At 41.2% G+C, this 14,647-nt stretch overlaps 1 protein-coding gene across 4 annotated transcripts; it reads left to right on the top strand.

The window, feature by feature from the left end:
* The first annotated feature begins 245 nt into the window (after positions 1-245).
* Positions 246-14,280, top strand: CBR4 (carbonyl reductase 4). Of its 4 annotated transcripts, none has more exons than XM_054990082.1 (10): positions 246-300; positions 1,953-2,107; positions 2,524-2,644; positions 3,081-3,217; positions 4,766-4,900; positions 8,987-9,145; positions 11,203-11,285; positions 11,721-11,869; positions 12,021-12,074; positions 13,120-14,280. In XM_054990082.1, the coding sequence occupies exons 2-8, from the start codon at positions 1,966-1,968 to the stop codon at positions 11,847-11,849; spliced, it is 906 nt and encodes a 301-aa protein (XP_054846057.1). In that variant the 5' UTR covers positions 246-300; positions 1,953-1,965; the 3' UTR covers positions 11,850-11,869; positions 12,021-12,074; positions 13,120-14,280. The 4 variants fall into 4 exon arrangements, with proteins under 4 accessions (XP_054846057.1, XP_054846058.1, XP_054846060.1 ...); XM_054990085.1 differs by lacking the exon at positions 246-300 and adding an exon at positions 372-471; XM_054990083.1 differs by lacking the exons at positions 11,203-11,285; positions 11,721-11,869; positions 12,021-12,074; positions 13,120-14,280 and having other exon boundaries at positions 8,987-9,975.
* The last annotated feature ends 367 nt before the right edge of the window (positions 14,281-14,647 follow it).

Here is a 14,647-nt window from a genome sequence, read left to right as displayed (position 1 = left end):
AGTAGTTTACTTCAGTCTGAGGGAAGCAGCCATCATCGCGAAGAACTTCCAAGAGTCTCGGTTCCCGTATGCGGAAAAGTAAATTACAACCCACACGAGCGCTTCTGAAATCAACAACAGATACAGCCGATTTCGGCATGCACGTCGACTCAAGAGACGCCAGAAACTACCAGCCCCAGAACACCCCGCGACACATGAGGCAATAAAGTATACTCTGCCGCGCTGCATCCTGGGAGCGGTAGTCCAAAAAGTTTGACCGCTGGAAAGGACGGTCTTCCTCCAGCCGGTAACTGCAGAAAGGTAAGGGAGGAGGCAGCAGCCGCAGAAGCGGGCGGGCGGGCTACTTCGTGATGCCTGAGAGCCATGTTTGAGAGAGCGTTGCTGTTTACAGCCCAGAGCCGAGCGAGCTGACCGGGACCTGCTCCGCTGCCCAACGCAACGTTTCCTCCCGCAAAGAACCCCCCTGGCTAGGTATTGCTGCCCCCTTGCGGAGAACGGTGGTAGGTGCGCTGCCGTTCCTCCCACGGGTGGGTCCGGTCCTGCCGTCCTCGCGCAGGCAAGTGCCGCTGGCCGGGCGGCGGGGAGAGAGCCCGGCTCTTTGCCGACTTCTGGCCCGGCCCCTGAGGGAGGCTGCCCTCGGCTCTCTGGCTTTCTTGGTTCCGCAGGACGCGGCTCTGCATTTACTGAAGTTAATTTGCAGTAGCCGATCCCGTGTAGGGATTCTTACTTGTTTTTCTCTAGGCTCTGAACCCTCGGTGGGTATGACGCTAAAAAGAAAGATGCTTTTTGGGCCACGTGCTTCTAAAGATAACTGTCAGATTGAAATGCGTGAGTTAGTAATGAAGGAGAGGCTTCTCCAAATACTTGCCTCTCCGACTTGGGGACGAGCCCACTAGGTAGTGCCACCCAATTTGGCTCTTTTGGCCTTGACTGCTGTGCTAGCTCAATTATTTTCCACTTTTGAAAATATAAACATGGACTTTTATTTTTCTGCTGCCCTCAACCTTATGGTGAGAGATAGAGAAGGGAGTACCCTTTTAGATTTTTAAAGAAAAAGACTAATTTTTATTATTTAAAAAAATAATTTGGAAACCCACAAGAATGCATTGGATACCTTTCCTTAAAATTACTTATTTTTAGAAACCAATTAAACCTTCTTTAAAAAAAGCACAAATGAAGCTACCAGTTGCTGCAGGTTCTGTCATTGGCTAGAAAAAAGGGAAAGAGGAACAGTAAGATTTCTGGGTGTCTGCTGAGGGTGTGGGAACTCCTGCCCCTCTCTCTGTTAACCACCTGTAAGCAGTGGGAGGAAATGGGAAAAGGGGGAACAGTGCTGCTCTCAGTTTGACATTAGTCCTGGGTAAAGAACCGGAGGTGACATCACTCCCTTGGCAGTGCTCTAGAAACTGACTGAGTCTCTATGGTATTTACCATAAGAGTTTTGGGGGGGGATTCCTAGAGCATCATGGAACAGCAGCATTCTCCCCTCCCAGTTTTCACGAACAATGATATCAGAGTGTTAGTCACTCTGTCCTCTGCCAGGCCACACTCTCAAACTGTTCCTGGGGTCCACGGGCAAGGACTTGCCATCTCTATAGAACAGGGCTGTTTCCAGTGCAGTCGATATACACCATTAAGAAATCAGTACAAATCAATATTCTTGAAAATTACAGTATAACTTCACTTGGTATAATTGGAATCTGTATTTGAAGGATCTGTTTCTTGAGGTTCTGAACTTTCATTTAAAATTGTGTGTCAAAGGGTACTGGAATAATACATTACAAAAGTTTAACCCAGTGTGGATTTATAATTTATTCCAAATTGTAGGTTGGGGAGGGGGCAAAATAGATTGGTCACATCCCGAGCTACTGAATTTGTACCAAAAGAGCATTGCACTTTTGTGTACAAGACAAATACATGCATTGCCATCCAACGGTTTTTCTGTTTGCCAGGTATTCTTTGGAGATGTCAAAGGTTTGTGCCATTTTTGGAGGATCTCGGGGAATTGGACAGGCTACTGCACAACTGCTAGCACAAAAAGGATATCGTCTAGCTGTTGTTGCAAGAAATCTGGACATAGCTCAAACCACTGCAAAAAACCTGGGAGGTAGGCTTACTCTGATGTTCTCTTTTCATACATATTTCAGAAAAAGTGGTGGAACATCCCCCTGATCTTAAAGAAAGTAGCAGCAAAATTATTTCAACTGAATCATGGTTGCAAATCGAATGCCATCGTTTGTTGCATGAAATAGTATAAATTAAAGGCCTAGTTCTAAGTTGAAAATGTCAGTCGTAAGCTTTTGGCTTTCATTTTTTCTGATTAAGAATTCTGTGTAATTTTAAAACCTGCTCTGTCAATAGTTTCCTTCACTTGTGTTAAAAAAGAAGCTTCATCTCTTTTGTTTTAATTGATTTTTGGGGACTGCGTGCCAACAGAACATTATATTAGTGTTTACTTTTAGCTGTGGTTGTCAAAGGCCTTCGGGAAGCTTATATTTCATTGTGGATTTTATTCTATCACAGCAGGTCATCTAGCATTTAGTTGTGATGTTTCCAAACAAGAAGATGTTGAAAATACATTTAGCCAAATGGAGAAGAGTTTAGGACATATCAACTACCTGGTTAACGCTGCAGGTATCAACAGGTTAGTGTCAGATTTAAGTAGTACTCAACGTTAATTACATCGTGGCGGTACCTGTGCTTGTGGTGACTATGTAGTGGCCAGATTTGTTTGGTGGCGCCTGGATTTTTATGCTGCTGATATAAATTGTGTATCAGTATTGGGTTTTTATATTATTTATAATGTTTTATTGTATTTTTAATAATATATTTGTTGGAAGCCACCCTGAGCCCACTCGCAGGAAGGGCGGGGTATAAGTTGAATAAAATAACTAAATAAATTTCTTTTGGAAATATCATGTACTAATATAAACAATAAAAAATAGCATTGTTTATTTTATTTTAGAAGGTTAATTTGTTGGTTTTATCTTAGAACTTAAAGACTGTTACTGGAACAAATTGTCTCATTTTGTTCTTGATGACAGTTTTCCAGGAATTAACCTTAGCTATGTTTTCAACAGGGATGGCTTGTTGTTGCGAACCAAGGTTGATGAAATGGTATCCCAGCTTCATACCAATCTTTTGGGAACAATGTTGACCTGCAAACTTGCTGTGAAGAGTATGATTCAACAGCAGGGTGGTGCTATTGTTAATGTAGGTATGTCTACTTAAGAAAACATGATTATTTTTCATTAACACTTACTTGGCTAAGTAAGGACTTGTGGTGCAGAGTGGTAAGCGGCAGTACTGCAGCCCAAGCTCTGCTCACGAGTCATGACCTGAGTTCAATCCTGACGGAAGCCGGGTTCAAGTAGCCCAGAAATTAACAAAAGAGAGAGGTGCGGAGCAAACTAGCAAAACGAACTATATAACCGCACCCTAATAATCATCCAATTTTGTTGGATGGTATTTCAATTTTTTCTTACAGTATTTATTGAAATACCATCCATCAAAATTGTTTGTGAGTATATAGCAATGCAGTTGTATGTGATTTATTGTGCATTGTGTATGAATTTTTATAAACTGTTTTTGTATATATTTTACAGAAGTAACTGCTTTGAGAAAGGGTATTCCGGAACGGGAACTTCCTGCTGGCGACCCGTCAGCGGTTCCTTTCATTGTACTTAAGTTTTTTGTAGCACGATAGCAATTGTATATACTTATACATATTATGAAGTTTTCTTATGATGGATGATTATCCTCAGGTGATGTGAAATTGTATTATGTATATACTTGTATCAACTGGGCACAATTTGCTTCATGAAAGCTCTGGATTAAAAAACTGTTGAATAGTTCTTTATTGATACAGCGTAGTTAGTAGGGTGCGGTTATATAGTTCATTTTGCGGGTTCAAGTAGCCGGCTCAGGGTTGGCTCAACCCTCCATCCTTTCAAGGTCGGAAAAATGCTACCCAGTTTCCTGGGGGTAAAGTGTAGATGACTGGAGAAGGCAATGGCAAACCACCCCAAAACACAAAGTCTGCCAAGAAAACATCATGATGCGATGTCCCCCTCCATGGGTCAATAGTGACTCGGTGCTTGCACCTTTACCTTTTTTACTTACTTGACTAAAAACGATAGAAGCTGTGGTAAAAAATTGTTTTGCATATGATTCAGCGTTATTGGAACGATTGGATACAAAGATGCCCTTGCTCACTTTCCTGGAACATGGGGAGGGTGCCATATTGGGGAACAGAGCCCAGAAGAGCCACAGAAGGCATGTCAGGGGGCCACATGTGACACCCAAGCCATTGTGTGAGTATCAATGATTTAGAGTATTTTGTCAAACCAAGCAAAGTAAATTTTGCTTCCCCCCTTTTAGTGCCTAAGCAGCAAAACATAGATTCTTGGATAATAATCTACAGTTTCCTGGGATATTTTTTTTCATCTTTAACCTTATATATCTAATTCTGAACATGGCCCCAGCATACAGATCAAAAAATCCGGACACGGGGGCCAAGGGGAGATGAGGACTGCTGAGATAAACCTTGGGGAGCCAATGCTCAGGTTTGCCCAAAAATTCGTCAAGTAAGAAGGAGGCTAACCCTCACCCCAAACTCAAGATAAGCCATTGATACAGGCTATTTTAAAAATAGTATGGTTAAAAACTGTATGTTTATCAAAGAACAATTCATCTGTTGTAAAATCTGTCTTGAACTTTGAATGTACCTACCTTTTAGTGTCATTTTACTTTTATTTCATTTTAGGAAGTATTGTTGGACTGAAGGGCAATTCTGGTCAGTCTGTGTACAGTGCCAGCAAAGCTGGACTAGTTGGATTTTCACGCTCTCTTGCTAAAGAGGTAGCGAGAAAGAACATTCGAGTCAACGTGATTGCTCCTGGTTAGTTCTGAGTTAAAATGCTTGTTCCCTGAATGTCACCTGGGATGTAATAGCTCCGTATTAAGGCTGGAAAGGCTTCTTACGCATTGATTGTAAGATGCAATTACAGGGCCAACAGCCAGTAGTCTGGACAACCGTGACTTTCATGAATGGAGTTAAAACCTGTGCACACAAATTTTTGTGAAGCAACAATAACATTCGATTTTGTGTCGGTATTTTTAGTGGCTTGCTTTAACGCTATTATGGATTCAGTACCTCTCGTCATACACGTCTGATTTCTATTTAGAAGATGAATTACTTTTTTAAAAAATTAGGAATATAGCTCTTCTATAGGGGTGTGGCTGTGTACAAGGACACTTTGACTACCTGTTCTCACTATTGCTTGTCCTTCAGCATGCAAGACTTGTAGATACAATGCTACTAACTTCAGGCAGTCCTGCAAAGCATGAACAAGCTTATGCGCTTCCTGTTCTTTCTCCCTTCTTGTGCATACCTTTTCTTTTAGTTTATAGTATGGTTTATGCTTCAGAAAACTGAAAATAAATCCATATATGAGAGAGTAGAAAGGAATGCATGGACTGGTGGCTCAATTCCAGTTTCCAGAATTAATATTAATTGTATCCGTTACTAGTTATGGAAATGTTTCTCACATTTTTCTCCTGTGGATAATTTTTTTCATGCAGAAATAGTTTCATAACTGTAGATATGCTTTAATAATTGCAAGTATTTTATCACCCTTCTCTCTAACAGTATAATTGTAATTATCCAAACTGTAAAAATATATAAAGTGCAGTCCTAAGTGGAGTTACTCCAGTCTAAGCCCATCGATTTCAACAGGCTTAGACTGAAGTAATTCTCTTTTGGATTGCACTGATAATGTTTTTTTTGTGCCGGCAAATGGCTGCATATATAAAATACTGAATGACTCAATTGAGGCTACTAACTGGATCAAGATTTGGTCTTGAACATTAACACCTTTTGACATCCCAGCTTGCCTCCAATAATACACTAAGTAAAAAACTCTGGATATGACAATTTAAACCTCCTAACCCAAGGCAGAAATGCATTTACATGCACTGTCTGTGTTCATTTCATTAGTTTTTGATACACTTTCATTTTATCTATCCAGTTCCATGTGGAGTTGCTTTCTACTAATTGTAAAGTGAAAGGCAGAGTGTTTTTCAGTAATTAAATTTAAATCGGAACTACTTAATTCTTTATATTTAACAAAATGCAAGTGCTGTAAGTGCAAGAACTTATAACATTATATTACTACCATTTCAAATATTACAGATTCTCCTATGTATACCAATGCTATAAATACAGTGATAGAAAATCGCAATCCATCTATACATTCAAGAAGTCTGTTTGAATCCTAACACATGGTAAATATCCGTGTCCAAAATTCAGAATGAGAGCAGCTTGTTTTTTCTTCTCCTTTACAGGCAGAACATTCCAGGAGGAAAGCAGAGGAGGCAAAATCTCCTGGGCAGTTGGCAACGGGTACGCCAGCCTTGGTTATATCCCGTTTCGCGTTGCTTTTTCAAGCCAAATTATTTACTGCCTGGAGGCACAAATTTATATTTATACATATTTTCAGGCAATAGACCCCATACAAAGTTAATAAATATAAGATAAAAGTTAAAAGTACAGAAATTACTTACACGTTCCTTCTTAACAAAATCCTAACACTTATATTGGAGGTAACAGAAGTGGGAAAAAAAATTGAATACAGAGCTCTCCCTGTCCTAGGATTTTTGATAGCAGTCACATTAACTGTGACACACTGGTGCATTCTGACTTCAGGCAGAATGAGAATAAACGTTTACCACAGGGTCATTACCCCTGCGGGCACTGCAGTGTCTGCGCACTCACAGTTAATGTGACTGCTATCAAAAATCCTAGGACAGGGAGAGCTCTGTATTCAAAAATTTTTTCCACTTGTGTTACCTCCAATGTAATTCATATTATTGAATGTAAGTGTGGGTTACAATATGAGGGCAGCACATCACGTCCAGTCAAAGTAAGGATACAGGAACATCTCTCAACAATAAGACATAGGATCATGGAAGCTCCGTTGGTACAACACTTCAGTCATTTACATCATCAGGAACGTGATTTTAGGTTCTCTGTATTACAGGTAGTTGATACCAGGACTAGTGTAGCCACACACACATTACCAGGGCTTTTTTCTGGGAAAAGAGGTGGTGGAACTCAGTGGGTTGCCCTCGGAGAAAATGGTCACATGGCTGGTGGCCCCGCCCCCTGATCTCCAGACAGAGGGGAGTTTAGATTGCCGTCCGTGCCACTTGGTGGTGCAGAGGGCAATCTAAACTCCCCTCTGTCTGGAGATCAGGGGGCGGGGCCACCAGCCATGTGACCATTTTCAAGAGGTTCCAGAACTCCGTTCCCCCACGTTCCAGCTGAAAAAAAGCCCTGCACATTACTATTGCGTGCTGAAGCAGAATGGATTTTCAGACTAGGTAGTCTCACCCCCACAGGACTAAATAATGAAATAGACTTTTCATCATTTTTATAAATTTATTGTAACATTGAGTTATACATTTGGACAATAATTCTTCAAAGCCATTTGTGTGTGCTTTACAGGACTGAATAATGAAATTGACTTCTTATTTTGATGGTGAAATTGTGATACAGGTTTAGACAATGTCTCTTTAAGCCATCTGTGAATGCTTTAATGGGGAATGGTGTATATAACGTGTTGACCTCTAATTACTGTATGACCATAGGAAGATACTCACCAATGCTTGTTAGGATTTTGTTAAGAAGGAACGTGTAAGTAATTTCTGTACTTTTAACTTATATTTATTAACTTTGTATGGGGTCTATTACCTGAAAATATGTATAAATATAAATTTGTGCCTCCAGGCAGTAAATAATTTGGCTTGAAAAAGCAACGCAAAACGGGATATAACCAAGGCTGGCGCACCCGTTGCCAACTGCCCAGGAGATTTTGCCTCCTCTGCTTTCCTCCTGGAATGTTCTGCCTGTAAAGGAGAAGAAAAACAAGCTGCTCTCATTCTGAATTTTGGACACGGATACTTACCTTGTGTTAGGATTCAAAGAGACTTCTTGAATGTATAGATGGATTGCGATTTTCTATCACTGTATTTATAGCATTGGTATACATAGGAGAATCTGTAATATTTGAAATGGTAGTAATATAATGTTATAAGTTCTTGCACTTACAGCACTTGCATTTTGTTAAAAATAAAAAAGTATATTTATTAGGGTCTCTTAGAACTAGTTGGGTTCTTCTGGTTCTTTTGCTCTAGCAAGGGACTCTCTCCTTTTTGTTTGCCTTCTTAATTCTTTGATAATGAAAATACTCTAGTTTAACTGGAAAGTTTATCTTTGTTGTGCAGAGTTGAAGGTATGGACTATAATAGTCTAAGTGTGTAAACTTCTCCCAGGGCCTGTTCAAAGGTTACATCTTCCACCCTCCAACTTTACATGCTGTAAAACTGAAAGCGGACCTTTGGGATTTTGTCTTCCTATTGTTGTATCACCCATCCCACATATATATCTATACTCGGCTATCATGAATTTATTTGAATACTGGATCTCCCTGATCCTGCAGTGGAAATCCCTGGTTTAGATGAGTCCTGGTGAAGTTGTAGCCTTCTGGTTGCAAAGAGTGTACAAGGCAGCTTGCCCTGTCATCACGCATAGAGGCTGGTGTGATGGGGGAGGGAAATGACATCTGAATAGGCCACGGTGGGGTTAAAAAAAACCCGCCTTTAGCATTTTTTGTTGTTGGATATATTTTTGGAAGTAGATCCCATTAAAATCAGTAATGGGACATTGCCAAAAAGCCTGATTAGATCAGACTGTAAATATAAAATTCAATTTCATCAACATCCATTTTTATCTGGATCGGTTCTTATTTCAAGAAGCTTAAGTTGAAACTAGGTACACAAACATATGTTCCCTTGAGCTGATTCTCAATTGGGCAAACTCTGTTATGTTTGCCAAATTATGCTGATTCTAGGGAAGCTGTGTAAGTGTGACTGTAGAAGCTGTGTCATTTTTTTCTTCCTAACATCTTCCCCTCTCTCCTGTTAGGCTTCGTTCATACGGATATGACAACTCATTTGAAAGAAGATCAGTTGAGAAAGACTATTCCTCTTGGAAGATTTGGGGAGCCTCAAGAAATTGCCAAAGCAGTTGTGTTTCTTCTAGAGTCTCCTTACATGACAGGGCATGTTCTGGTTGTAGATGGAGGTTTGCAACTTATGATTTAAAATTCATAACCGCACTGTTTTGAATTCCGAAGGAAATGATTCACAACTGGGCCAAGTGAGAATGATGCAAAGTATAGTCCAAATTATAGGTAGTCTGGAAAACTTTAAATGATGTGTTCACAATGCTGTTCGCATGTAGATAAACAAATTGTAATGCTAAATGGAAAAAATGTGACTCCTCTGTTCTATATGTGTGAGTGAGAGTACAGAGAGACAGGGAATTACATTTTGGAAAGCTAGTATTCCATTATTCTAACTTAAACAGGCTATTTTTTTTGCATAAAAGCATAATCTTCTATTCACAGTTATGTCATAGGAAAGTCCAGGTGCTCCATTCAGAAAGGCAAAACACTGACAATAAAGTACGTAAAATTGTTCAAGGCTGCGTAAAAACACTTGCATGGTCATTTATTTTAATTATCCTCTTAAATGATTGATTCCTAACAAGAAATATTGTTATTCCTTGTACTGAACCTGATAATTTTGCACCAAACCATATCATTCTATTTGATATGAGGATATAGCATAATTTAGATGTGATACTTCCTGGTCTCCTTTAATTGAAACATAAATATTTATTTTTGTCAAACGCTTCAGAATGGGTCTCTGGGTGACTTTTTAAAAAAATAAATAAAATGTTCATTTTAGTGTAAACCGTCAGAAATGCTTAAAAGAGCAATTATGCAGCAATTTTGCAGTCGTTTTATTTTTTAGAACAGAAAAAACCATTTCTGTGGATCCCATTCCCTGCATTCAAAGTATCATTGCTTGCTCGCTTGGTCTTCCTTCCTTGAAGCTTGTCGTACATCCCCTGATATTAATTAGACGCTTGTTTATTGCAGACAAATATTTCATGCCTTCTATCTGGATAATGCAGGAGTTCAGTAGCATGCTGTATTTGTGTCATAGTGCATGGATCTATTGTTCATTTTAATGTGCACAGTTGTCTATCAGTTGAAATCAATGGGCTTAGACTGGAGTAACTCTGCTTAGGATTTCACTGTTAATGTAACTAGGTATTCCTTGACAAAATCCTTATCAGGCCTGAGCTGCCATCCTATACCTTCACCATCCAATCCTGTAGTTTGTGCACTGTTTCTCGGAGGAAGCCATACTTCTAATTTTAAATTGAAAAAGGAGCTGCATTAAAATGTTTAGTTCAGGTTTGCAAGTCATAGAGTCCCAATTGCTGGAAAATGGCCAGTATTGTTTGTCCTGTGTTAATGCAGCGGTCTCTTATGAAGCCTAGTAAGTAGCTTCTCATAGGCTCTGTAAGTCCTCTGTCTCCTTAAAATATTCTGTATTTAGGGAGGTTTGCAATCTCATTTCGTTCCCCTTAGGAGATAGTTCTAAGACCGGGGTGGGAGGATTCCCCTGAGATATCTGGGTGTTACGCTCTGTCTCTAAAACTGCATATTTATTTAGAGAAGTAAGATTTGAAAGGTCATTTACTGCCTCAGTCCATGAGATGAGATTGTCCATATGAAGTCGCTTGGCTGATTTAGTCAGAAAGCAGCGGTCCAAGAGGACTCTGGCGTTTTTTCTTCCTCATGGGAGTTTACACTCTTTTTTGAATTCCAAGGATGTCTTTCTGAGCAGAACTGTAAACTTCTTCTCGGGAACTTCAGGCCAGCTGTGCTAATCAAATCTCAGCTCTCAAGGCAGAGTAAATAGTATAACCACAGCAAAGGCAGGAGTGGTGCGCCAGTGTGTCCACTCAGAAGGCCATCTTTTCCTCCAAGAGAGATTCTTAAAAAAATGGCTACTGAGGCCGTTCGAACATTCCCGACTCCTCAAAATTAAGACTGTTACTGAGTAGCCTTTGTAAAAGTTGCATTGTAGATGTGGCAACCTTTTCTTTAACTGTTATTTTTAATTCTTAAACTTTGTTAGAGTGCATGGCCTATGGGCTGTTAAGCTGAATACACTGAAACTGAAGTTTAGGTTTGTACATAATTTAGTTTAGATCTGTACATAGTTTGGCTAGTGGAGTCACCTGCTTTCCAGCTGTGAATGCTCTTTGCCTCTTTCTTCCAGTAACGGTGTCAACGATGACTGTGTGTCTTTCCTCCCTCCTCTGCTTAGGCCAGCATCTCATGTTTCCAGCTGTGGCTCTCTGGGTAAGCGTGGGGCTAGCCATCTGTCTCCTGGTGCTACGTGTGTCAGAAGAAAATTAATCAGACTTGCAAAGAAGAGAAAGAGAATGCTGGCAAATACGAGGGGCGAACTTGCTTCAAGCACGGTTGTGTTCCTTTAAGAGCCTGCCCCCCTCCACTCCCCACCCGTTCAAAGCGAAGAGCACGATTTAGAACGTGACATTGTGAAACAATGAGGAAGCCCTGTCTGTCCTCTTTTTTCCAAAATATGCACAAGCTACAGTTTTAGATGAAAATTCACTTGCTTTGTGGTATAATTCCTCATAATATAAGAGATGCGGGCACTGTATTTATATCTGGGGTTGTCTAAAAATGAGAGCTTGTGTAAGAAAGTCAGTTGAGAAGTGAATCTCTTTCCTGAGACAAGTAGGCCGATATTGATCCTCCTCTTCTTGACAGGAACTGCTGAGCAAGTCGGTTATGAAATGGATGTGTTCTTCCCCCCAATATAAAACACAAAGAAAAGAAAAGACAACATCATTTGTTGTGGCAGAAACTTTCCAGTGCCCGATGAAATCATGTGTCTGATGGACTCTGGGCTATAAAAGGTGCAGCTGATATAAATGTCCTGGTCTTTAAGAGGCCACCAAACTATTTACTGCTTGCGAGTGTCTTGCGAGCCATGTGTGGCTTTTTGATATGCTACCTGTGGCTCTTCTGAGCACCCTTCTCCAATGTGTTCCTTGCCCTGTGTTTCAGGAAAGTCATTGGCAGGTGGTTCCCACCTTCTAAGAGCTGCCACGGGAGGAACAGGTAAGCTGGGAGCCTCCTTGCAGTGCAAGCATCGTTGCAGAGATTGAAGTAAATGTGGCTTTTTTTGGTTGATGGTAATTGCAAATGTGGCTCATGAGCTGTGGAGTGAGTGCGACTGCTTTACTGTCGCAGCCTTGCATGTTTGCCACTTGACAAATTCTGGTTTTTGTAATTTTAAAAAACCTTTAATTTGTATGTCTTCAGGGATAGAGGAACAGGATGATGGAGAAGGACCCAAGACAAGTTGGTCTGAGATTGATCCTGTCTTTCTTGATGGGCAATGTAGGAAGTTGCTTGTGGGTCTTGGATAGCGCTGGGCCATAGCCCACAGTGCATTATGGCTGGCTGGCCTGTTAACTGTGCGACCCACACAAGCTCCAGTTAGGTGATTTTAATCTTGGTGCTTGGCCCACGGGACAGATTTAAGAAACCTGTGAACCCCAATGTTTCTCCATCAACCTCATTTATGGTTCCAAATAGCAGCGCTATCATGTCTTTGGGTTGAACACAAAATAATTAGATGTGAGTACTATTTCAAGTGGGGCCCTATTTAAATTATTAATTACTTAAACAAGTGAGGAAGGGATCAAAATCCACATTGGATTTCAGCAGCTTGCATTCCTTAGTTTCTGCAGCATGTCTTTCATTACCTAGCATGTTCCTACCTGAGTCTATTGCCCAGCAACTTTAATGGGTGCCCAACGGGAGAAGGAGTTCTATTTATTTCCTGCACCCAATGCATAATATTATCTCTATAACTGTCCTCCGTGTGACCTTCACTCTCCCCTGCTCTCTTTGTACAGCTCATATAACAAAGATGTCTTGGTTTGCAACCAATCATAGTTTAGTGTGTACTTCACACATCAGGTTTCCCAAACCCCATTGGTGATGAAAGCCTCACCCAAGAGCTGTGGAGTGGCCTCATATTGGCCCCTTTTTTGTGGGTTGCAGGAGGTTCACTGATCTCTCCCTCTTTTAAAATCTTATTTTCTTCCCACTTCAATCAACTCGTGTATTTCAGTATGGGCTGTTTTTTTCCTTTCAGACATTGTGGAAGAAATTGACACGAATGGAAAGAGATTCGCTAACTACACTCTGGAGCTCACAGACTGGATCCCCTTGGATCCTTCTCTGCCGATGGATTGTGGAAACTGTGGGCAAAACAAGGAATAAACGCAGCCTCTGCTGGAGCTTGCAGCTTGGTACCATTTGGCAGCATTCTCCCACTGTCATGAGCTGGGCTTGCCCAAGCTGATAGTCCAAGCACTAACACAAAGCCAAAGGAGCATTCAAGATTCAAAAGCCAGGTCCAGTCCATTGTCGGGGCACAAGGTAAACGCCAGGGGTGTGTCCAGAGTCCAAAAGCCAAGTCAAGTCCAGTCCGTAGGTCAAAGCACGAGAGTGTCAAGTCAAGGTGCAGGCAAGAACAAGATGCAAGGTCCAAGGACATGGTTGCGGGTAATCGACACGTTGCTTCCATGCCTGGCAGTTTCTCCAGACTGGCTTTTATAGCCAGCCGTGGTTTTCGGCCAGCTGCTTGGGGCTCCATCCTGACGTCACTCATCATCGCTCTCCAGCAGCTGGCGTTGACTCAGGAGACAAGCACTGCACCGTCTCTCCTGCAGTTCCAATCTCTGGCGTTGTCTGTGGTGCCAAGTGGCGCGGAGGGCAATCTAAACTCCCCTCTGCCTGGAGATCGGGGCGGGGCCACAGGCCATGTGACCATTTTCGCCAAGGGCAATTTAAATGGTGAAAAACCTCCCCCCCTTGTTCCAGCTGACCCAAAGTGACGTCATTGAGCAGTCCTGAGTTCCACCACCTCTTTTCCCAGAAAAAAAGCCCTGTGTACTTGTGTCCTCAGCTTGCTGTAAGCTGCACATCACGAAGGAGCATTTGCAGTACTCATTAACTATCCCCTGGGCTAATTAAATTATTAAAAGGAGATAATTTTCTAAACAATTCAAAGGCCATTATTAAGTACTTTTTAATTGACTGTCTCCTCTGGGTGTGTGTGTGTCTGGGGAGACTCATCGACTGCAATTATTTTCTGGCGTGAAATGAAACCTTCCCTTATTTGTAGCAAAAGATCAATATGGATGTTTAAAATGAATTTTGGGCTTAATGGATTTGGCTTATGTCATTGTGTGTCATACTCATGATATGTAAACAAATTGATTTTCCCAGGATAGCAGAAACCAGCCATGAAATAAAGGGCCCCATTTAAAAAAAAAATTATGCTGGTGTCTGTACAAAGAGGGCCAGCACTTCAGAAGCACAATCCAGTATTAAGTACCTTTTCAGTCCCCATCAGTGTCAATAGAAGAGATAGATATGTGCTTTTATTCTATTCCATGTGAAACCAATGGGACCTTAAAGTACTTAGTGGTGGCAGTATAGTGCCCCAGTAGTTTTTTTAAAACTTGCATGAAGCATGGAAATATTATGTCAGTTTGTTGTTCCACTGGCTCAGTGCTGTCTATTCTGAGTGCTGACAGATGTCAGACAGACCACGGTCTCCAAGCCTTTAAGTGCGGATGCTAGAGGCTGAACCTAGGAGGACCTTCTACTGGCCA

Source organism: Eublepharis macularius, chromosome 10 (genome assembly GCF_028583425.1).
Source record: "Eublepharis macularius isolate TG4126 chromosome 10, MPM_Emac_v1.0, whole genome shotgun sequence".
NCBI lineage: Eukaryota > Metazoa > Chordata > Lepidosauria > Squamata > Eublepharidae > Eublepharis > Eublepharis macularius.
The sequence above is the reverse complement of the archived record's forward strand: the minus strand, read 5'-3'. Positions and strand labels throughout refer to the sequence as shown.

Bases quoted from the DNA above. Each gene is read 5' to 3' on its own strand.
- CBR4 (XM_054990082.1), top strand. From the start codon at position 1,966: ATGTCAAAGGTTTGTGCCATTTTTGGAGGATCTCGGGGAATTGGACAG. The intron at 2,645-3,080 runs GTTAGTGTCAGA...TGTTTTCAACAG, and splicing joins AACGCTGCAGGTATCAACAG to GGATGGCTTGTTGTTGCGAA. The intron at 9,146-11,202 runs GTTTGCAACTTA...TCTTTCTTCCAG, and splicing joins TGTTCTGGTTGTAGATGGAG to TAACGGTGTCAACGATGACT.